The sequence below is a fragment of the Oncorhynchus clarkii genome, chromosome 2 (assembly GCF_045791955.1).
Source record: "Oncorhynchus clarkii lewisi isolate Uvic-CL-2024 chromosome 2, UVic_Ocla_1.0, whole genome shotgun sequence".
NCBI classification, from domain to species: Eukaryota; Metazoa; Chordata; class Actinopteri; order Salmoniformes; family Salmonidae; genus Oncorhynchus; species Oncorhynchus clarkii.
In genome coordinates this window covers 2,357,904-2,383,853 of record NC_092148.1, presented here as the reverse complement: position 1 = coordinate 2,383,853, position 25,950 = coordinate 2,357,904, and the positions used below count along the sequence as shown (strand labels likewise).

Genomic DNA, 25,950 nt, shown 5'->3' with positions numbered 1-25,950 from the left:
CACCACGGTAGCCCACACCAAAGACACACCACACACAAAGATCTACTCAGCAGCAGGTGAAGTGACCATAAAGATCTACTCAGCAGCAGGTGAAGTGACCATAAAGATCTACTCAGCAGCAGGTGAAGTGACCATAAAGATCTACTCAGCATCAGGTGAAGTGACCATAAAGATCTACTCAGCAGCAGGTGAAGTGACCATAAAGATCTACTCAGCATCAGGTGAAGTGACCATAAAGATCTACTCAGCATCAGGTGAAGTGACCATAAAGAGATCATGAGGGACATATGACGTATTGAAAGGGAAACTTAACTAAAAGGAAACTCATCCATTGTAATGATCCTATAAATAGTCCTGTGACTGAAACTCTTCACTTTGAAAGACATCACATCCTAGATAGATCACATCATGGGTGTCTTGGGTTTAACCAGCTTTATAGGTGATCATGGAGAGATTTTAACAGATTATCGCTTCAGAAACAGCAAGGTAGTCATAGATGGTTGTAATATCTACCACTCTCTTTATTTGACCTTGTGTGTGGATCAGCAGCATGGAGGGGATTATGATGTATTTGAGGACCAGGTCTGCAAGTTCTTTAAGGCTCTGAGAGATTGTGGCATTGAACCTTATGTGATTATAGACGGAGGCTCTGACTTTTCCGATAAAAAGTTTGAAACTCTCCGACAACGAGCTCAATCAAGGATCAACCAAGCCAACAACTTGTCCATGGGGCTTCGGGAGAGAGGTTTACTGCCAGTCTTCATCAAACAAGTCTTCAAACAGGTCCTCTCCAGCCTGAAGGTGCCATTCGCGCATTGCATCTTTGAAGCAGACCAAGAAATAGCCTCCTTGGCTCAAAAGTGGAAGTGTCCGGTCCTGTCCAATGACAGTGACTTTTATATTTTTGCCATCCAGGCTGGATTTCTTCCCATGTCCCATTTTCAGTGGCAGAACGCGTCAGTGCAAGGCTGGAGTCCTCAAAATTACATCCCCTGCAAGCGGTACACCACAACAAGCTTCTGCAGACAAGTCAACATCAACAGACAGCTTCTCCCAGTCTTCGCTGCCATCGCAGGAAACGACTATGTCAACTTGGATGAGATGGGCTTTCCCATCAAGTTTGAAGACAGCTTGTCGATGGAATCCAATTGGAAGCGCGGTAAGTTTTAATAAATTAAGTCTTTACTGAAGTTTACATAATCGCTACAGATGCATATAATACTCTAGCGAATGGCGGGGCACACAAGCAAACCCAGGTAGCTGGCGTGAAAGGCAAACACGGTCATTACACAGGTGCACCTTGTGCGGGGAACAACAAAACACAATGCCACAGATGTCTCAAGTTTTGATGGAGCGTACAATTGGCATGCTGACTACAGGAATGCCCACCAGAGCTGTTGCCAGATAATTGAATGTTAATTTCTCTACCATAAGCCGATTCCAGCGTCGTTTTAGAGAATTTGTCAGTACGTCCAATTGGCCTCACAACCGCATACTACTTGTGAACGCCAGCCAAGGTCCTCCACATTTGGCTTCTTCACTTGCGGGATGATCTGAGACAAACCACCCGGACAGCTGATAAAAATGTTGGTTTGCTGCTGAACTTCTGTAGAAACTGTCAGAAACCCTCTCAGGGGAGCTCATCTGCGTGCTCGTCGTCCTCACCAGGGTCTTGAACTGACTGCTGTTCGGCGACGTAACTGACTTCAGTGGGCAAATGCTCACCTTCGATGGCCACTGGCACGCTGTGACTGAATCCTGGTTTCAACTGTTCTGGGTAACTGGCAGACAATGTGTATGGCATGGCGTTGCGTGGGCGAAAGGTTTGCTGATGTCAACGTTGTGAACAGAGTGCCCCATGGTGGCGGTGGGGTTATAGTATGGTTAGGTACAAGCTACGGACAATGAACACAATTGCTATTTATCAATGGAAAGTTTAATGCACAGAGATAACGTCACGAGATCCTGAGGCCCATTGTCATGCCATTCATCTGCCCCCATCACCTCATGTTTCAGCATGATAATGCACAGCCCCATGTCTCAAGGATCTGTTACACAATTCCTGGAAGCTGAAAATGTCCCAGTTCTTCCACGGCCTGCATACTCACCAGACATGTCACCCATTGAGAATGTTAGGAATGCTCTGGGTCGACGAGTATGACATCGTGTTCCAGTTCCCGCCAATATCCAGCAACTTCACAGAGCCACTGGAGAGGAGTTGGACAACATTCCACAGGCCACAATCAACAGCTTGATCAACTCTATGTGAAGGAGATGTGTCACGCTGGATGAGGCAAATGGTTTGTCACACCAGATACTGACTGGTTTTCTGATCCACTCCTCTACGTTTTTGTGAAGGTTTCTGTGACCAACAGATGCATATCTGTATTCCCAGTCATGTGAAATCCATAAATTAGGGCCTAATGAACTCATTTAAATTGACTAATTTTGTTATATGAACTTTAAAAAAAGAAAAACCTTTCAATTGTTGCATGTTGCTTTTATATTTTTGTTCAGTGTACATACAGTCATTTGCCAACCAACCCAGCCAGTTTGGGTTCCAGTCATTTGCCAACCAACCCAGCCAGTTTGGGTTCCAGATCCAGACACCAACCAACCCAGACAGTTTTGGGATCCAGATCCAGACACCAACCAACCCAGCCAGTTTGGGTTCCAGATCCAGACACCAACCAACCCAGCCAGTTTGGGTTCCAGATCCAGACACCAACCAACCCAGACAGTTTTGGGATCCAGATCCAGACACCAACCAACCCAGCCAGTTTTGGGTTCCAGATCCAGACACCAACCAACCCAGCCAGTTTTGGGTTCCAGATCCAGACACCAACCAACCCAGACAGTTTTGGGATCCAGACACCAACCAACCCAGCCAGTTTGGGTTCCAGATCCAGACACCAACCAACCCAGCCAGTTTGGGATCCAGATCCAGACACCAACCAACCCAGACAGTTTTGGGATCCAGATCCAGACACCAACCAACCCAGCCAGTTTTGGGTTCCAGATCCAGACACCAACCAACCCAGACAGTTTTGGGTTCCAGATCCAGACACCAACCAACCCAGCCAGTTTTGGGATCCAGATCCAGACACCAACCAACCCAGCCAGTTTGACACCAACCAACCCAGGTTCCAGATCCAGACACCAACCAACCCAGCCAGTTTTGGGTTCCAGATCCAGACACCAACCAACCCAGACAGTTTGGGATCCAGATCCAGACACCAACCAACCCTGCCAGTTTTGGGATCCAGATCCAGACACCAATCAACCCAGACAGTTTTGGGTTCCAGATCCAGACACCAACCAACCCAGACAGTTTTGGGTTCCAGATCCAGACACCAACCAACCCAGACAGTTTTGGGTTCCAGATCCAGACACCAACCAACCCAGACACTTTTGGGTTCCAGATCCAGACACCAACCAACCCAACAAGTTTTTACCAATTGTGTGCAGCAGCTTGTCTGTTACGAGGTTTCATTTCCAAGTCAGATGGAATAGAAAACATTTTATATAAAACATTCCTCCTATGAGGGCCGATTAAGACCAAGTTAAGCGCGCTTCAATGGAACATAATTCCTTTTTTCATGTACCATTCTCTCTTTTTGTGTATTTTGACCTTGAATTTAAACATGACAATATTATGCTATAACACCCGCTATTCATTTGTTGTGGAGATCAAAGAAATTAACGTTTTGGCGGAAATGTGTGTCTACAGCCATGACATATTCTGACCTTGACTTAAATCTATCATAATTCTCCCACTTTTAAGTGCAAGGAAACCATGAATAAGGTTGAGTGAACCTGCCTGTTCCAAGTGGAAAAATGTATCTACTTTATTTGTTCTGATAGAAATAACATTCTTTGCACTGTACGTTCAAAATTGATAAGAGCTATTGATAAGAGCTATTGATAAGAGCTATTGATAAGAGCTATTGATAAGAGCTATTGATAAGAGCTAGGTAAATGATTCATCTGTTTGGAGAAGGAGATTGTAAATACACACAACAATTGTTTTAGATGAACTGAAAATGATATCAACATGACATGTAGGGTTAGTGCTTCTGTACTGTTTACCACGCTTGCCAAATATCAGATCTCAGCAACAAACTGATCATGCAATATTACATGCTTTTTGATGTATTTTGAAACATTTTCAATGATGTTTACTAGTTTAAAATGCATTCTTCTACAGAACCGCTGGACCAATCAGCACCAAATGTGGTATATATATATATAGATAAACTAGGCAAGTCATTTAAGAACAAATTCTTGTTTACAATGACAGCCTACCCCAGATCTACTCAGCATCAGGTGAAGTGACCATAAAGAGATCACGAGGGACATATGATGTATCGAAAGGGAAAAGTTAACGAAATGAAAACTCATCCATTGTAATGATCCTATAAATAGTCCTGTGACTGAAACTCTTAAATTGTAAAGACATCACATCCCAGACGGAGCTCATCTCGGGTTTATAGATGAAAATGAAACGTTTATTTTTTATTTTTTTAAAGATGATCACTTCTGAAACGCCAAGCTGATCATAGATGGCAGTAATCTCTACCACTTGCTTTATTTTAACTCAAGTTTGGATCAGAAGCATGGAGGGGATCTTGATGCTTTTAAGGCTCTGAGAGATTGCGACATTGACCCTTATGTGATTATAGATGAAGGCTCTGACAAAAAGTTTGAAACTCTCCACCAACGAATTCAATCAAAGATCAACACAGCCAACAACTTGTCCATGGGGGCGTCAAGGGGGAAGTCTAAATATCAACCCTCGTCAAACAAGTCTTCAAACAGGCCCTCTCCAGCTTAAAGGTTCCGTTCGTACAGCATCTGTGAGGCAGACCAAGAAATAGCCTCACTGGCTCAAAGGTGAAAATGTCCGGTTCTGTCCAATGACAGTGACTTTCATGTGACTGCCCATGTCCCGTTTGAAGTGGGATGAAAGCGTCAGTGCAAGGCGGGAGTCCTCAAAATGACATCCTCTGCAAGCGGTACACCACAACAAGCTTCTGCAGTCACTTCAACATCAACAGACGGCTTCTCCCAGTCTTCGCCGCCATCGCAGGAAACGACTATGTCAACTTGGATAAGATGGGCTTTCCCATCAGGTGGGAAGACTACTCTCCAAAGCAACCCAATCTCGAAGCAACCCAAGAAAAAAGTATATACTAATATATTATATGTATACTGAAGTATACTTAAATACTACAGAATCATATAACAGACCTAAAGTGTATTCAAAGAATATTTGTTTTGCTCTTTATTTAATATATTAATCATTTGCGTAAGTACTAATTAAGTGTCCCAAATTAGATAATTTAAAATACATTTAATATACTTAAATAAAACAGTATATAATAAAGTAGACATTAAATGTATATATCTGTCACGCCCTGACCTTAGTTATCTTTGTTTTCTTCATTATTTTGGTCAGGTCAGGGTGTTACGAGGGTGGGTATGTGTGTTTTTACTCCTGTATATCTACTAGGGTTTTGTATGTATGTATGTACAGTGGGGCAAAAAAGTATTTAGTCAGCCACCAATTGTGCAAGTTCTCCCACTGAAAAAGATGACAGAGGCCTGTAATGTTCATCATAGGTACACTTCAACTATGACAGACAAAATGAGAAAAAAAAATCCAGAAAATCACATTGTAGGATTTTTTATGAATTTATTTGCAAATTATGGTGGAAAATAAGTACTTGGTCAATAACAAAAGTTAATCTCAATACTTTGTTATATACCCTTTGTTGGCAATGACAGAGGTCAAACGTTTTCTGTAAACATTTGACCGAAGTTAAACAATTTACAGGCAATGCTATCAAATACTAATTGAGTTTATGTAAACTTCTGACCCACTGGGAATGTGATGAAAGAAATAAAAGCTGAAATAAATAAATATTCTGACATTTCACATTCTTAAAATAAAGTGGTGATCCTAACTGACCAAAGACAGTCCTTTTTACAAGGAAAAAATGTCAGGAATTGTGAAAAAGTGAGTTTAAATGTATTTGGCTAAAATGTACGTATACTTACGACTTTAACTGTATATGTTTTTTTTTTTTGTGCTTGGGAAGGGGTTGTCTTTTTCAACAAGTTGCTGAAATGGCTGGCCAGTTTCCAGGAGAAGCAGGAGGCCTTGGACAATGTGCACCTCCTCATTGGTCATGGGGAAAACAACATGGATGCTGCCCTCCAGGCCCTCTCTCGGGGCATAGAAACATACCAGATTCAACCCGAAAGCCTGGAGTGTTTCTTCAATGATGGCGAGGCGCCTGATGCCGGCCTTCTCCCAGACCATCTGAGTGTCCTTCCAGACTGGACTCTGCTGCCGTTGACGAACGGGACACTTCCCCCCTACATGATATACATTCTGCAGCGTAGGCCAGTGATACAGGGTATCCAAGTGGAAGATCACAGCTTACCCAGTGGGAACATCACCTCTCGGCCCATACGGCAGGCATTCTACGGGCTGCTGCTGGGTGAAGGGAGGGAAGTAGAGGAGTATGACAGGGAAGAAACAAACCTGACCAGCAGCAAGGTTAATGCCATCCTGCCCAGTGCTGCACAACAGCTGCAGCTGGACACACTGGATCAGGTATGTCGACATGTGATATAGTATACAGTATATCAGGTATGTAGACGTGATATAGTATACAGTATATCAGGTATGTAGACGTGTGATATAGTATACAGTATATCAGGTATGTAGACGTGATATAGTATACAGTATATCAGGTATGTATACATGTGATATAGTATACAGTATATCAGGTATGTAGACGTGATATAGTATACAGTATATCAGGTATGTATACATGTGATATAGTATACAGTATATCAGGTATGTAGACATGTGATATAGTATACAGTATATCAGGTATGTAGACATGTGATGATGTAGTATACAGTATATCAGGTATGTATACAGGTATGTGATGATGTAGTATACAGTATATCAGGTATGTAGACATGTAGACGTGATGTAGTATACAGTATATCAGGTATGTATACGTGATGTAGTATACAGTATATCAGGTATGTAGACGTGATGTAGTATACAGTATATCAGGTATGTAGATGTGATATAGTATACAGTATATCAGGTATGTAGACGTGATGTAGTATACAGTATATCAGGTATGTAGACGTGATGTAGTATACAGTATATCAGGTATGTAGACGTGATGTAGTATACAGTATATCAGGTATGTAGACGTGATGTAGTATACAGTATATCAGGTATGTAGACGTGATGTAGTATACAGTATATCAGGTATGTAGACGTGATGTAGTATACAGTATAATATAAACATGCTGCTGTTGATTCTGAAATTGATTCTCATTCTCTTGTTCTGTTTCTTAGGCTCCACATTTAGTGCGGCTTGAGGTGTTTTTGGAGACCGTTGGTGTGTCCCAGTCCACTTTGAATGGTCTCCCACCTCACCTGGGACTTCCTGTGGCTGTTACCTACTACTGGCTGAGGCACGCCCATCCCCGACCAGACCTTCCTCTCCTGCAGGCCCTGCTACTAGGACTTGTGTTCGGAGAGCTCTGCAGACAGAGGAAGAGCCAGAGAGGTATGGACCAGAGCATGAATGAAAACACACACACAGCCACACACAACTTGGAATTTATAAATAAAGTACGTGAAGTGCAGCCAATGACTCCTCCCCTTCTTGTGTATCAGGGTTTATAGAGGAGGGACCAGTGTTGGAGAGGATGAGAGGGCTGATTCAGAGACGTGCTATGAGTTCAGACCTGGGTGTGGCCCACGTCTTTAGCCAATGGAATCGTTGCATGAGGGATGGCCTTGACCTGAACCAACTGCTGTGTCTCCCTCTACCTGAACCTCCGTGTGCCTGGTAAGGTGTCACTTCCTAAAACAACCCTAACCTCTAACCTCTAGAGTAGACCAGTGGTATTCCTTTACATTGTTTTCTAGCCCAGCAGCAACACAGCTAATTCAACCCTCTGTTGTTTCCCTGTTGGAGTCTAGGCTGTACAAGGGAACTCTGGTGCACCAGCTTGTGGGCCAACTGAGACAGGGGGTGACCCCGGATTCTCTCCTGATGGAAGACCCTTCCTCTGTGCAGCTGTACAGAGCCATGCTGGAAGCCATACTCAACTCCTAGGAAGCTGAGACCACTGGACAACCTGACGGACCCTCCACAGATTCTGGTGCTGCAGGAAGAAGAGGATGTTGATGATGATGATGGTGCCGGAGGAGGTTGTACTGAAGTCCAAATGTCCCACTGCAAGAGGAAGGAAAGATTTAACAAAGCTCTGTCAAGTTGTAAATATCGGGACCACTATATACAGACCACTATATACAGACCACTATATACAGACCACTATATACAGACCACTATACAACTGCTGAGTTATAGATATAGGGACCACTATATAGGGACCACTATACAACTGTTGAGTTGTAGATATAGGGACCACTATATAGGACCACTATATACAGACCACTATATACAGACCACTATACAACTGCTGAGTTATAGATATAGGGACCACTATATAGGGACCACTATATACAGACCACTATATACAGACCACTATATACAGACCACTATATACAGACCACTATATAGGGACCACTATATAGGAACCACTATATAGGGACCACTATATGGAACCACTATATACAGACCACTATATAGGGACCACTATATACAGACCACTATATACAGACCACTATATAGGGACCACTATATACAGACCACTATGTACAGACCACTATATACAGACCACTATATACAGACCACTATATACAGACCACTATACAACTGCTGAGTTATAGATATATGAACCACTATACATACAACTTCTGAGTTATAGATATAGGGACCACTATATACAGACCACTATATAGGGACCACTATATAGGAACCACTATATAGGGACCACTATATGGAACCACTATATACAGACCACTATACAACTGTTGAGTTGTAGATATATGAACCACTATACATACAACTTCTGAGTTATAGATATAGGGACCACTATATAGGGACCACTATATAGGGACCACTATATAGGGACCACTATATAGGGACCACTATATAGGGACCACTATATAGGGACCACTATATAGGAACCACTATATAGGGACCACTATATTGGAACCACTATATAGGGACCACTATATAGGGACCACTAGGGACCCAGTTTTCTGTGACATTTTAGTGACAGAAGGCCTGGGTAGGAAGGCCCCACTTGCATACACACACACACACACACACACAAACTCATGAAGTAGTTTCACTTTCATTCACACACAGAGCATAAAGAAGAATGAACATCGATAAGAGAATTTACATTTATTTAAGTAAAATAAGAAAAAAAGAGAAGAAATTAATTGGGACTGAAGTTTATTGAAATGATCATTAAGGGTTAAATATTGAAAGTTGAAAACATTGTGAAATATGAAAGGAGGATTAAAGTAGTGCAGTAATGTAGGTTTCTAGCTTGAATTGTAAATCCACAGGACAGAACAGCCAGGCAGGAGGTGGGGGGTTAGTTGGTGCTGAAAATGCACCTCATGAGCAAATGCCGCATTAGGTGTTAATGCATCATTGGAGCAGGAGTTAGCCACAATGAGTTAGCAGACAGGAAGACTGATGGTAGAACGGACTCTCTTTGAGCTGGGAGAACCTGTCGACTGCTGGGACAAGACTTTTTGCTTTCGCTTTTTAGCTTGAGATATTTTAAGGTTTTTATTCTACTTGGTTTAAAGTAACATTTTCGGAGGAATCGTTAAGGTGACCTCATTGACAGAAGTGTGTTAATGTAGCTGTTACAGAGTTTTTTTAGACACCAACTGAGGGACTGATCATCTTGAGGGGGAGACAAAGAGCCGTTTATAAATTGTAGAAGGTTTTTCTTGTTATTATTGTCATTAAATATTGTCCTTCTGATAAAATTGTGATCGACAAATAACATTTTATTGGCACATCCCACTAATGGTTTAGTTAAAGGGCACTGGAGGCATCTATAAAGTTAATTCATGGTTGATTTGATCTTATCATTGATTTGTGATATTGATTTGTGATTGGTTGATTTGTGATATTGATTTGTGATTGGTTGATTTGTGATATTGATTTGTGATTGGTTGATTTGTGATATTGATTTGTGATTGGTTGATTTGTGATATTGATTTGTAATTGGTTGATTTGTGATATTGATTTATTGATTGGTTGATTTGTGATATTGATTTGTGATTGGTTGATTTGTGATATTGATTTGTGATTGGTTGATTGATCTGGGATTTTTTTTTATGGCTGTTTCTGGAACTTTGAATAAACTTGCTTTATTGTTCTGAAACCCCGTGTCATTAATGAGTCATACCAGTGCTTTTCTCTAGGTTTCTGAAATAGACTTGATCAAATCAAATCAAATGTATTTATATAGCCCTTCGTACATCAGCTGATATCTCAAAGTGCTGTACAGAAACCCAGCCTAAAACCCCAAACAGCAAACATTGCAGGTGTAGAAGCACGGTGGCTAGGAAAAACTCCCTAGAAAGGCCAAAACCTAGGAAGAAACCTAGAGAGGAACCAGGCTATGTGGGGTGGCCAGTCCACTTCTGGCTGTGCCGGGTGGATATTATAACAGAACATGGCCAAGATGTTCAAATGTTAATAAATGACCAGCATGGTCAAATAATAATAATCACAGGCAAAACAGTTGAAACTGGAGCAGCAGCAGCACGACCAGGTGGACTGGGGACAGCAAGGAGTCATCATGCCAGGTAGTCCTGAGGCATGGTCCTAGAGCTCAGGTCCCCCGAGAGAGAGAAAGAAAGAGAGAAAGAGAGAATTAGAGAGAGCACACTTAAATTCACACAGGACACCGGAAAAGACAGGAGAAGTACTCCAGATATAACAAACTGACCCTAGCCCCCCGACACATAAACTACTGCAGCATAAATACTGGAGGCTGAGACAGGAGGAGTCAGGAGACACTGTGGCCCCATCCGATGACACCCCCGGACAGGGCCAAACAGGAAGGATATAACCCCACCCACTTTGCCAAAGCACAGCCCCCACACCACTAGAGGGATATCTTCAACCACCAACTTACCATCCTGAGACAAGGCCGAGTATAGCCCACAAAGATCTCCGCCACGGCACAACCCAAGGGGGGGAGGGGGGGGGGGGTAATTTTAGCATCTGGTTAGTTAGTCTATCGGGAACCTGAGTTGCTGGTATAAAGGAGCCTGAGACCCAACTATAGGTACTGAGTGCATTGGTAGGAGTTATAAGAGGGGCGTGTCTGGACTAAGCCAACCCAGGGGCGGGCAGCCCATTCAGTGTGCTGAGGTTGAAACTCTGGCCCGGACGATCCTGAAAAGGCACCAGGTTTATTGGTTCAGGGTGAGGGAGGCACTCGACTTTGGGGATATCCCGCTTTACTGCAAGGCCCTTACCGTTGAGTTTGAGGAACAGTCCCTTGCTGTGTACTAGGTCAGTAGACAGGGGAGAGTTCAATTGTTAAATCCTGCATAGGTGGTATTTTAGTTTTGACAGTACCTTAAATAAGGATCTGCCCCTTTTTTCAATTTTCTCCTAAAATGACATACCCAAATCTAACTGCCTGTAGCTCAGGCCCTGAAGCAAGGATATAGATATTCTTGGTACCATTTGAAAGGAAACACTTTGATGTTTGTGGAAATGTTAAATTAATGTAGGAGAATATAACACAATAGATCAGGTAAAAGATAATACAAAGAAAAAAACCAACGTTAATTTTGTATTTCTTTTGTACCATCACCTTTGAAATGCAAGAGAAAGGCCATAATGTATTATTCCATCCCAGCTGCAATTTAGATTTTGGCCAGTAGATGGCAGCAGTGTATGTGCAAAGTTTTAGACTGATCCAATGAACCATTGCATTTCTGTTCAAAGTTTTGTGTCAAGACTGCCCAAATGTGCCCAATTTGTTTATTTTAACAACTGTCATAAACTTTGTTTTTATCATTAACTATAAAATACGTTTATAAAATATACATTAAAAGATACATTTTATAAAGGATAAAATCGAAAAATAAAAGTTATACGTTTGACCAGGTTTTATTTGTTTTATATTTAATTGCTGTCAAAAAGCGGCTTTGAGTCTTTGAGAAAGTGATACATAAATCCCATATATTGTTAATGTTCCGTTATTTCAGCAAATTGTTATGAAATATTTGATGTACATGTTTTAATGACTAGAAAAATAAATGTCCTAAATGAAATGCTTGCTGGTCCTGAAGTAGATGTATTATGGTGGATTCGTAGTAGTAGTAGTAGTGGTAGTCAATGATCCCTCTAATTATTTTCGGCAGTCAGCAATTTTCAGGTCTGCAGAGCGCAAATTTGTATGTTGTGAAAATTCTGTGAAACTTCTGGTGCATGTTTACAGTGAACACTGAGGCTGTACCCGCTTTAAGTTAAAGTTAAAACAGTGGCCAAGTACTGTGGCTCGTTGATCAATAATGTTGAGTTGAGATGAACCTGTTTGTCCACTTGTCCTACAGACAAGGTGACTGAAAATGTTGTTGTTTGATGCAAGAAAACCACTTTACAAAATAAAATGTATTATTATTCCTTGTACATTTATTACAGAGAATCAAGCACATTATGATACTCTCTGTCTATTGGTCACTTAGCTCATTCAAGCCTGTCTTAATATACAACATGTTCCTTTTAAGACAGAAAAAAAGCGTCTTACTTATTAACTTGCACACGAAATGCACACGTTTTGTGTTCTTGTGGGAAGCAACCACTCCCCTATTGCTGACTAGAAATTAGCTATAACTCATTTACAAAAAATAGGTACAAATGTAGCTCTCACTTTGATCTCAAAACAAGAGCATTTACTCACAACAACTCATGCTGTAAACACAGTCCAGTTCAAAGTCAATGGCCCCGGTCCATATATAGCAATGGTCTATTTGCGTATAGTGATGCTACAGCTCTAATTGGTTATTGTGCAACTGTCTGTGTAGAGTGCCTGTCAATACAATAGAATCCTACTGCAATGTCCTCTGAATACAATAAAATCTCATGCATAGTTTATTTTGTTTTGGTATATTGCATTGAAAGTGCATGCCCTCCGTAGCCTTTAAACAGGTCAACATTCACAAGGCTGCGGGGATTACCAGGATGGACGTGTACTCAGAGCATGCGCAGACCAACTGGCAAGTGTCTTCACTGACATTTTTAACCTGTCCCTGACCGAGTCTGTAATACCAACATGTTTCAAGCAGACCACCATCGTTCCTGTGCCCAAGAACATGGAGGAAACACGCCTAAAGGACTACCGCAAACACCACCACCACTACGCCACACCACCACAACCACCATGGTAGCCCACACCACCCACACCACCACCAACCACCATGGTAGCACCACCACACCACCACCACCATGGTAGCCCACACCACCACCACCATGGTAGCCCACACCACCACCACCACCATGGTATCCCACACCACCACCACCATGGTAGCCCACACCACCTCCACCATGGTAGCCCACAACACCACCACCATGGTAGCCCTCACCACCACCACCATGGTAGCCCACACCACTACAACCACCATGGTATCCCACACCACCACCACCATGGTAGCCCAAATCCACCTCCACCATGGTAGCCCACACCACCTCCACCATGGTAGCCCACAACACCACCACCACCACGGTAGCGGACAGTGTCTAAGTGATCATGTTTGATGACCACTGTTTGCATTTTACATCCCTCATCCAGTGCGTTTGCCTGTTAGGTTTTCGGGTTAATCTAAACTAAAAAAGGAAACTTAACAGTTAAAAAGAGAAAACTATCCATTGTAATGATGATGATGTAGATAGTCATGTGACTGAAACTCTTCACTCCATGTCCACATATTTTTATAAAAGTTTTACATAATGTACATTAAGGATTTGACCATATCCCCCCCCTCCATTCAACACACCCACCCAACCCCCCCTAGTCCCTTCCCTACCTCTCCGCCCTACCTCAGTCCACCCACCTCAAATTTTGGATGAAAAGCGTGCCCAAATGTAACTGCAAAGTTCATATTTGGCAAAATTAACTAATACGTAGGAGCTTCGTCCACGAGCTTCTTCTCCATTCACCTGCTAAACCGGAACTCCCCTCTTGTATTTGAACTGAATACACGTTTAAACCTTAGACCTGTTACTCCATGTCTTCCTGCAATTTAACTAGTAGCCCACATCACCACCATGGTAGCCCACACCACCACCATGGTAGCCCACACCACCACCATGGTAGCCCACATCACCACCATGGTAGCCCACACCACCAATACCACCATGGTAGCCCACACCAACACCACCACCACCTCCACCATGGTAGCCCACAACAACACCACCACCACCATGGTAGCCCACACCAAAACCACCACCACCGCCACCATGGATGCCCACCCCACCACCACCACCATGGTAGCCCACACCACCACCACAACCATAGTAGCCTACACAACCAAAACCACCACTACGGTAGCCTGTACCACCACGACCACCACCATGGTAGCCCATACCACCACGGTAGCCCACACCACTTCCACCACCACCAACACCACCACCATGGTAGCCCACACAATCATGGTAGCCCACACCACCACCAACACCATGGTAGCAAACACCACCACCACCATGGTATTCCACACCACCACCACCACTACGCCACACCACCACAACCACCATGGTAGCCTATACCACCATGGTATCCCACACCGCTTCCACCAACACCACCACCACCATGGTAGCCCTCACCACCACCACCATGGTAGCCCTCACCACCACCACCATGGTAGCCCTCACCACCACCACCATAGTAGCCCACACCACTTCCACCAACACCACCACCACCATGGTAGCCCACACAACCATGGTAGCCAACACCACCACCACCACCACCATAGTAGCCCACACCACCTCCACCATGGTAGCCCACACCACCTCCACCATGGTAGCCCACAACACCACCACCATGGTAGCCCTCACCACCACCACCACAGTAGCCCTCACCACCACCACCACAGTAGCCCTCACCACCACCACCACCACCATGGTAGCCCACACCACCACCACCATGGTAGCCCTCACCACCACCACCATAGTAGCCCACACCACCTCCACCACAGTAGCCCTCACCACCACCACCACAGTAGCCCTCACCATCACCACCAGGGTAGCCCACACCACCACCACCACCACCATAGTAGCCCACACCACCACCACCACGGTAGCCCTCACCACCACCACCATAGTAGCCCACACCACCACCACCACTACGCCACACCACCACAACCACCATGGTAGCCCACACCATCACCACCATGGTAGCCCACACCACCACCACCATGGTAGCCCACACCACCACCACCACGATGGTATCCCACACCACCACCACCATGGTAGCCCACACCACCTCCACCATGGTAGCCCACAACACCACCACCATGGTAGCCCTCACCACCACCACCATGGTAGCCCACACCACCTCCACCATGGTAGCCCACAACACCACCACCATGGTAGCCCTCACCACCACCACCATGGTAGCCCACACCACCACAACCACCATGGTGGCCTATACCACCATGGTATCCCACACCACTTCCACCAACACCACCACCACCATGGTAGCCCACACAACCATGGTAGCCAACACCACCACCACCACCACCATAGTAGCCCACACCACCTCCACCATGGTAGCCCACACCACCTCCACCATGGTAGCCCACAACACCACCACCATGGTAGCCCTCACCACCACCACCATAGTAGCCCACACCACCTCCACCACAGTAGCCCTCACCACCACCACCACAGTAGCCCTCACCACCACCACCACTGTAGCCCACACCACCACCACCACCACCATAGTAGCCCACACCACCACCACCACGGTAGCCCTCACCACCACCACCATAGTAGCCCACAACACCACCCCCATGGTAGCCCTCACCACCACCACCATGGTAGCCCTCACCACCACCACCATGGTAGCCCTCACCACCACCACCACTGTAGCCCACACCACCACCACCACCACGGTAGCCCTCACCACCACCACCATAGTAGCCCACACCACCACCACCACTGTAGCCCACACCACCACCGTTAATCTAAACTAAATACAAGCCTTTGCCAACCCACCCAACCAGTTTATACAAACAGTATGCAGCAGTTAATCTGTCATGGAGGTTTCATGTCCAAATACAATAGAACAGAAAACTAGACCAGGTAAGTCAGTTACCTGACAGTGTCTAAGTGATCATGTTTGATGACCACTGTTTGCATTTTACATCCCTCATCCAGTGCGTTTGCCTGTTAGGTTTTCTGGAAAAGGAAACTTAACAAAAGAGAAAACTATCCATTGTAATGATGATGATGTAGATAGTCATGTGACTGAAACTCTTCACTCCATGTCCACATATTTTTATAAAAGTTTTACATAATGTACATTAAGGATTTGACCATATCCCCCCCCTCCATTCAACACACCCACCCAACCCCCCCTAGTCCCTTCCCTACCTCTCCGCCCTACCTCAGTCCACCCACCTCAAATTTTGGATGAAAAGCGTGCCCAAATGTAACTGCAAAGTTCATATTTGGCAAAATTAACTAATACGTAGGAGCTTCGTCCACGAGCTTCTTCTCCATTCACCTGCTAAACCGGAACTCCCCTCTTGTATTTGAACTGAATACACGTTTAAACCTTAGACCTGTTACTCCATGTCTTCCTGCAATTTAACTAGTAGCCCACATCACCACCATGGTAGCCCACACCACCACCATGGTAGCCCACACCACCACCATGGTAGCCCACATCACCACCATGGTAGCCCACACCACCAATACCACCATGGTAGCCCACACCAACACCACCACCACCTCCACCATGGTAGCCCACAACAACACCACCACCACCATGGTAGCCCACACCAAAACCACCACCACCGCCACCATGGATGCCCACCCCACCACCACCACCATGGTAGCCCACACCACCACCACAACCATAGTAGCCTACACAACCAAAACCACCACTACGGTAGCCTGTACCACCACGACCACCACCATGGTAGCCCATACCACCACGGTAGCCCACACCACTTCCACCACCACCAACACCACCACCATGGTAGCCCACACAATCATGGTAGCCCACACCACCACCACCACCATGGTAGCAAACACCACCACCACCATGGTATTCCACACCACCACCACCACTACGCCACACCACCACAACCACCATGGTAGCCTATACCACCATGGTATCCCACACCGCTTCCACCAACACCACCACCACCATGGTAGCCCTCACCACCACCACCATGGTAGCCCTCACCACCACCACCATGGTAGCCCTCACCACCACCACCACGGTAGCCCTCACCACCACCACCACGGTAGCCCACACCACCACAACCACCATGGTAGCCTATACCACCATGGTATCCCACACCGCTTCCACCAACACCACCACCACCATGGTAGCCCACAACACCACCCCCATGGTAGCCCTCACCACCACCACCATGGTAGCCCTCACCACCATCACCACGGTAGCCCACACCACCACCGTTACTCTAAACTAAATACAAGCCTTTGCCAACCCACCCAACCAGTTTATACAAACAGTATGCAGCAGTTAATCTGTCATGGAGGTTTCATGTCCAAATACAATAGAACAGAAAACTAGACCAGGTAAGTCAGTTACCTGACAGTGTCTAAGTGATCATGTTTGATGACCACTGTTTGCATTTTACATCCCTCATCCAGGGCGTTTGCCTGTTAGGTTTTCGGGAAAAGGAAACTTAACAAAAGAGAAAACTATCCATTGTAATGATGATGATGTAGATAGTCATGTGACGTAAACTCTTCACTCCATGTCCACATATTTTTATAAAAGTTTTACATAATGTACATTAAGGATTTGACCATATCCCCCCCCTCCATTCAACACACCCACCCAACCCCCCCTAGTCCCTTCCCTACCTCTCCGCCCTACCTCAGTCCACCCACCTCAAATTTTGGATGAAAAGGGTGCTCATTTGTAACTGCAAAGTTCATATTTGGCAAAATTAACTAATACGTAGGAGCTTCGTCCACGAGCTTCTTCTCCATTCACCTGCTAAACCGGAACTCCCCTCTTGTATTTGAACTGAATACACGTTTAAACCTTAGACCTGTTACTCCATGTCTTCCTGCAATTTAACTAGTAGCCCACATCACCACCATGGTAGCCCACACCACCACCATGGTAGCCCACATCACCGCCATGGTAGCCCACACCACCACCATGGTAGCCCACATCACCACCATGGTAGCCCACACCACCAATACCACCATGGTAGCCCACACCAACACCACCACCACCTCCACCATGGTAGCCCACAACAACACCACCACCACCATGGTAGCCCACACCAACACCACCACCACCGCCACCATGGATGCCCACCCCACCACCACCACCATGGTAGCCCACACCACCACCACAACCATAGTAGCCTACACAACCAAAACCACCACTACGGTAGCCTGTACCACCACGACCACCACCATGGTAGCCCATACCACCACGGTAGCCCACACCACTTCCACCACCACCAACACCACCACCATGGTAGCCCACACAACCATGGTAGCCCACACCACCACCATGGTAGCAAACACCACCACCACCATGGTATTCCACACCACCACCACCACTACGCCACACCACCACAACCACCATGGTAGCCTATACCACCATGGTATCCCACACCACTTCCACCAACACCACCACCACCATGGTAGCCCTCACCACCACCACCATGGTAGCCCTCACCACCACCACCATGGTAGCCCTCACCACCACCACCACGGTAGCCCTCACCACCACCACCACGGTAGCCCTCACCACCACCACCACGGTAGCCCACACCACCACCACCACGGTAGCCCTCACCACCACCACCATAGTAGCCCACACCACCATCACCATAGTAGCCCACACCACCACCACCACGGTAGCCCTCACCACCACCACCATAGTAGCCCACACCACCATCACCACGGTAGCCCACACCACCACCGTTAATCTAAACTAAATACAAGCCTTTGCCAACCCACCCAACCAGTTTATACAAACAGTATGCAGCAGTTAATCTGTCATGGAGGTTTCATGTCCAAATACAATAGAACAGAAAACTAGACCAGGTAAGTCAGTTACCTGACAGTGTCTAAGTGATCATGTTTGATGACCACTGTTTGTATTTTACATCCCTCATCCAGGGCGTTTGCCTGTTAGGTTTTCGGGAAAAGGAAACTTAACAAAAGAGAAAACTATCCATTGTAATGATGATGATGTAGATAGTCATGTGACTGAAACTCTTCACTCCATGTCCACATATTTTTATAAAAGTTTTACATAATGTACATTAAGGATTTGACCATATCCCCCCCCTCCATTCAACACACCCACCCAACCCCCCCTAGTCCCTTCCCTACCTCTCCGCCCTACCTCAGTCCACCCACCTCAAATTTTGGATGAAAAGCGTGCCCAAATGTAACTGCAAAGTTCATATTTGGCAAAATTAACTAATACGTAGGAGCTTCGTCCACGAGCTTCTTCTCCATTCACCTGCTAAACCGGAACTCCCCTCTTGTATTTGAACTGAATACACGTTTAAACCTTAGACCTGTTACTCCATGTCTTCCTGCAATTTAACTAGTAGCCCACATCACCACCATGGTAGCCCACACCACCACCATGGTAGCCCACATCACCACCATGGTAGCCCACACCACCATCATGGTAGCCCACACCACCATCATGGTAGCCCACATCACCACCATGGTAGCCCACATCACCACCATGGTAGCCCACATCACCACCATGGTAGCCCACATCACCACCACGGTAGCCCACACCACCACCATGGTAGCCCACATCACCACCATGGTAGCCCACATCACCACCACCATGGGAGCCCACACCACCACCATGGTAGCCCACATCACCACCACCATGGTAGCCCACATCACCACCACGGTAGCTCACACAACCACCATGGTAGCCCACATCACCACCATGGTAGCCCACACCACCATCATGGTAGCCCACATCACCACCATGGTAGCCCACATCACCACCATGGTAGCCCACATCACCACCATGGTAGCCCACATCACAACCATGGTAGCCCACATCACCACCATGGTAGCCCACACCACCACCATGGTAGCCCACATCACCACCATGGTAGCCCACATCACCACCACCATGGTAGCCCACATCACCACCACGGTAGCCCACACCACCACCATGGTAGCCCACACCACCATGGTAGCCCACATCACCACCACGGTAGCCCACACCACCACCATGTTAGCCCACACTACCACCACCATGGTAGCCCACACCACCACCATGGTAGCCCACACCACCACCACCACCATGGTAGCCCACACCACCACCACCAAGGTAGCCCACACCACCACCGCCATGGTAGTCCACACCACCACCACAGTAGCCCACACCACCACCATAATGGTAGTCCACACCACCACCATGGTAGTCCACACCACCACGACGGTAGCCCACACAACCACCACCATGGTAGCCCACACCACCACCACCATGGTAGCCCACACCACCACCACCATGGTAGCCCACACCACCACCACCATGGTAGCCCACACCACCACCACCATGGTAGCCCACACCACCACCACCATGTTAGCCCACACCACCACCACAGTAGCCCACACCACCACCACAGTAGCCCACACCACCACCACCATGGTAGCCCACACCACCACCACCATGGTAGCCCACACCACCACCACCATGGTAGCCCACACCACCACCGCCATGGTAGTCCACACCACCACCACGGTAGCCCACACCACCACCACCATGGTAGCCCACACCACCACCACGGTAGCCCACACCACCACCACCACGGTAGCCCACACCACTACCATGGTAGCCCACACCACCACCATGGTAGCCCACACCACCACCATGGTAGCCCACACCACCACCACAGTTGTAACCCATTTCTGACTGTATTATTTTCATATAGGATTTCCCATAAACTAGTCTAGACCTGCTCAGCAAGTGTCCATACAGAGATTAGGGAGATGACGTATTGAAAGGGAAACTTAACGAAATGTAAACCCTTCCTTTGTAATGATCCTATAAATAGTCCTGTGACTGAACCTCTTCACTTCGAGAGACATCATATCCTAGAAGGATCTCATCATGGGTATCAAGGGTTTGGCCAAATTTATAGGTGATCATGGAGAGATTTTAACAAATGATCATTTCAGAAACAGCAAGGTAGTCATAGATGGTTGTAATATCTACCACTCTCTTTATTTGACCTCATGTGTGGATCAGCAGCATGGAGGGGATTATGATGTATTTGAGGACCAGGTCTGCAAGTTCTTTAAGGCGCTGAGAGATTGTAGCATTGAACCGTATGTGATTATAGACGGAGGCTCCGACCACACCGACAAAAAGTTTGAAACTGTCAGAAAACGAGCTGAATCAAAGATCGACACAGCCAACAAGTGGTCCAAGGGGCTTCGAGGGGCCTGGTTAATACCAACCCTTGCCAGACAAGTCTTTAAACAGGTTCTCTCCAGCTTGAATGTGCCGTTCGCACAGGCCCTTTCTGAGGCAGACCAAGAAATAGCCTCACTGGCTCAAAAGTGGAAGTGTCCGGTCCTGTCCAATGACAGTGACTTTTATATTTTTGACATCCAGGCAGGATTTCTTCCCATGTCCCATTTTCAGTGGCAGAACGCGTCAGTGCAACGCTGGAGTCCTCAAAATTACATCCCCTGCAAGCGGTACACCACAACAAGCTTCTGCAGACAAGTCAACATCAACAGACAGCTTCTCCCAGTCTTTGGTGCCATCACAGGAAACGACTATGTCAACTTGGATAAGATGGGCTTTCCCATCAAGTTTGAAGACAGCTTGTCGATGGAACCCAATTGGAAGCGCGGTAAGTTTGAACATTTTACGCGTATACCGAAGTAAACATAACTACTACAGATGCATTTGGGGCGGCAGGTCGTCTAGTGGTTAGAGTGTAGGGACGGCAGGTAGCCTAGTGGTTAGAGTGTAGGGGCGGCAGGTCGTCTAGTGGTTAGAGTGTAGGGACGGCAGGTAGCCTAGTGGTTAGAGCGTTGGGTCAGTAACCAAAAGCTTGCTAGATCGAATTCCCGAGCTGACAAGGTGAAAAAAATCTGTCGTTCTGCCCCTTAACAACACAGTTAACCCACTGTTCCTAGGCCGTCATTGTAAATAGGAATTAGTTCTGAACTGACCTGCCTAGTTAACAAATATTGATATATATACAGTGGGGAGAACAACTATTTGAAACACTGCCGATGTTGCAGGTTTTCCTACTTACAAAGCATGTAGAGGTCTGTAATTTTTTATCGTAGGTACACTTCAACTGTGAGAGACGGAATCTAAAACAAAAATCCAGAAAATCACTCTGTATGATTTTTAAGTAATTAATTTGCATTTTATTGCATGACATAAGTATTTGATCACCTACCAACCAGTAACATGAGGTGATGGGGGCAGATGAATGGCACGACATTGGGCCTCGGAATCTTGTGACGGTATTTCTGTGCATTCAAATTTCCATTGATAAAATTCGATTGTGTTCATTGTCCGTAGCTTATACCTGCCCATACCAACCAACCCAACTAGTTTTGGTTCCAGATCCAGACACCAACCAACCCAGCCAGTTTGGGATCCAGATCCAGATCCAGACACCAACCAACCCAGCCAGTTTGGGATCCAGATCCAGATCCAGACACCAACCAACCCAGCCAGTTTGGGATCCAGATCCAGAGAACAAACAACCCAGCCAGTTTGGGATCCAGATCCAGAGAACAAACAACCCAACCAGTTTGGGTTCCAGATCCAGACACCAACCAACCCAGACAGTTTGGGATCCAGATCCAGAGAACAAACAACCCAACCAGTTTGGGTTCCAGATCCAGAGAACAACCAACCCAGACAGTTTGGGATCCAGATCCAGAGAACAAACAACCCAACCAGTTTGGGTTCCAGATCCAGAGAACAAACAACCCAGACAGTTTGGGATCCAGATCCAGAGAACAAACAACCCAACCAGTTTGGGTTCCAGATCCAGAGAACAACCAACCCAGACAGTTTGGGATCCAGATCCAGAGAACAAACAACCCAACCAGTTTGGGTTCCAGATCCAGAGAACAACCAACCCAGACAGTTTGGGATCCAGATCCAGAGAACAAACAACCCAACCAGTTTGGGTTCCAGATCCAGAGAACAAACAACCCAGACAGTTTGGGATCCAGATCCAGAGAACAAACAACCCAACCAGTTTGGGTTCCAGATCCAGAGAACAACCAACCCAGACAGTTTGGGATCCAGATCCAGAGAACAAACAACCCAACCAGTTTGGGTTCCAGATCCAGAGAACAACCAACCCAGACAGTTTGGGTTCCAGATCCAGAGAACAAACAACCCAACCAGTTTGGGTTCCAGATCCAGAGAACAAACAACCCAACCAGTTTGGGTTCCAGATCCAGAGAACAACCAACCCAGACAGTTTGGGTTCCAGATCCAGAGAACAAACAACCCAACCAGTTTGGGTTCCAGATCCAGAGAACAAACAACCCAACCAGTTTGGGTTCCAGATCCAGAGAACAAACAACCCAGACAGTTTTTACAAATTATGTGCAGCAGCTTGTCTGTTTCATTTCCAAGTCAGATGGAATAGAAAACGTTTTATATAATACATTCCTCCTAATGAGGGCCGATTAAGACCCAAGTTAAGCGCACGTCAATGGAACGTAATTCCTTTTTTATGTACCATTCTCTCTTTGTGTTGTCTGACCATGAATTTAAACATTTCTATTCTGGTTAGAGCCAGTTTGCGCTGTTCTGTGAAGGGAGTAGTACACAGCGTTGTACGAGATCTTCAGTTTCTTGGCAATTTCTCGCATGGAATAGTCTTAATTTCTCAGAACAAGAATAGGCTGACAAGTTTCTGGCCATTTTGAGCCTGTAATCGAACCCACAAATGCTGATGCTCCAGATACTCAACTAGTCTAAAGAAAGACAGTTTTATTATTTCTTTAATCAGTACAACAGTTTTCAACTCTTCTAACATAATGGCGAAAGGGTTTTCTAATGATCAATTAGCCTTTTAAAATGATGAACTTGAATTAGCTAACACAACGTGCCACTGGAACACAGGAGTGATGGTTGCTGATAATGGGCCTCTGTAGCCTATGTAGATATTCCATAACAAATCAACCGTTTCCAGCTCCAATAGTCATTTACAACATTAACAATTTCTACACTGTATTTCTGATCAATTTGATGTTTTTCTTTCAAAAACAAGGACATTTCTAAGTGACCCCAAACTGTTGAACGGTTTTGGATATCATGATTATTTGCATAAATTAGGAGGCCATTGTTTAGCAGTCTCTGCCATGATGTGCTGCAGCAGTAGGCCTAACAGCAGAAACATTGCTAAACTAATACATTCCTCTCCTGCTAGATGTACAATTAAAGGGGAATTACAGATTTTTTTTACATTTGTTAGCATTTTTTTTCAGACCTCTACATTTTTCTGTTGATGTGATTTAAGCATTGACATGGACTCAGAACATCAATTTCCATTGTTTCTCTCTGAATAATTGTAATATTGAGAGTAAAAAAACAGAATTTGGAATAATTCAAAATAACATTTTATAGGGCCCCCTTAGAGTTGTTATTTGACTATTATATATTGCCAGAAAACACATATCTTGTACAAGGAACAGGGGAAGAGTTGCAGGGTTGAGGAGAGGAGAAGAATTTGACGATTTGAAAGCTATTAAAAAAATGAGTAGCTCGTGAAATTCATTTTTCTTTATGTAGCTGTCATGCTAGAAAAGGTTGGAGATCCCTGCTGTACAGGCTTCCTTATTTTCACTCTGTCAATTAGGTTAGTATTGTGGAATAACTACAATGTTGTTGATCCTCAGTTTTCTCCTATCTCAGCCATTAACGTCACCATTGACCTCAAGGTGAAATCCCTGAGCAGTTTCCTTCCTCTCTGGCAACTGAGTTAGGAAGGATACCCGTATCTTTGTAGTAACTGGGTGTATTGATACACCATCCAAAGTGTAATTAATAACTGGTGTAATTGATGCTCAAAGGTATATTCAATGCCTGCAATATTTTATATATATATATATATATATATGTGTGTTGTTTTTTTGTGCTTGGGAAGGGGTTGTCTTTTTCAACAAGTTGCTGAAATGGCTGGCCAGTTTCCAGGAGAAGCAGGAGGCCTTGGACAATGTGCACCTCCTCATTTGTCATGGGGAAAACAACATGGATGCTGCCCTCCAGGCCCTCTCTCGGGGCATAGAAACATACCAGATTCAACCCGGTTGCCTGGAGCGTTTCTTCAATGATGGCGAGGCTCCTGATGCCGGCCTTCTCCCAGACCATCTGAGTGTCCTTCCAGACTGGACTCTGCTGCCGTTGACGAAGGGGACACTTCCCCCCTACATGATATACATTCTGCAGCATAGGCCAGTGATACAGGGTATCCAAGTGGAAGATCACAGCTTACCCAGTGGGAACATCACCTCTCGGCCCATACGGCAGGCATTCTACGGGCTGCTGCTGGGTGAGGGGAGGGAAGTGGAGGAGTATGACAGGGAAGAAACAAACCTGACCAGCAGCATGGTTACAGCCATCCTGCCCAGTGCTGCACAACAGCTGCAGCTGGACACACTGGATCAGGTATGTAGACATGTGATATAGTATACAGTATATCAGGTATGTCGACATGTGATATAGTATACAGTATATCAGGTATGTAGA

General features: G+C 45.7%; 1 protein-coding gene and 1 pseudogene across 1 annotated transcript; both read left to right on the top strand.

Moving 5' to 3' along the window:
* The first annotated feature begins 408 nt into the window (after positions 1-408).
* Positions 409-8,576, top strand: LOC139378761 (single-strand DNA endonuclease ASTE1-like). The gene is made up of 5 exons (XM_071121243.1): positions 409-1,159; positions 6,102-6,622; positions 7,391-7,604; positions 7,724-7,889; positions 8,024-8,576. The coding sequence occupies exons 1-5, from the start codon at positions 409-411 to the stop codon at positions 8,157-8,159; spliced, it is 1,788 nt and encodes a 595-aa protein (XP_070977344.1). The 3' UTR covers positions 8,160-8,576.
* A 12,736-nt stretch (positions 8,577-21,312) lies between these two features.
* On the top strand, positions 21,313-25,890 carry LOC139418948 (single-strand DNA endonuclease ASTE1 pseudogene; annotated as a pseudogene).
* The last annotated feature ends 60 nt before the right edge of the window (positions 25,891-25,950 follow it).

Coding starts and splice junctions, on each gene's coding strand:
- LOC139378761 (XM_071121243.1), top strand. CDS start 409: ATGGGTGTCTTGGGTTTAACCAGCTTTATAGGTGATCATGGAGAGATT. Junction 1,160..6,101: donor GGAATCCAATTGGAAGCGCG/GTAAGTTTTAAT, acceptor GTGCTTGGGAAG/GGGTTGTCTTTTTCAACAAG. Junction 7,605..7,723: donor ACAGAGGAAGAGCCAGAGAG/GTATGGACCAGA, acceptor CAGGGTTTATAG/AGGAGGGACCAGTGTTGGAG.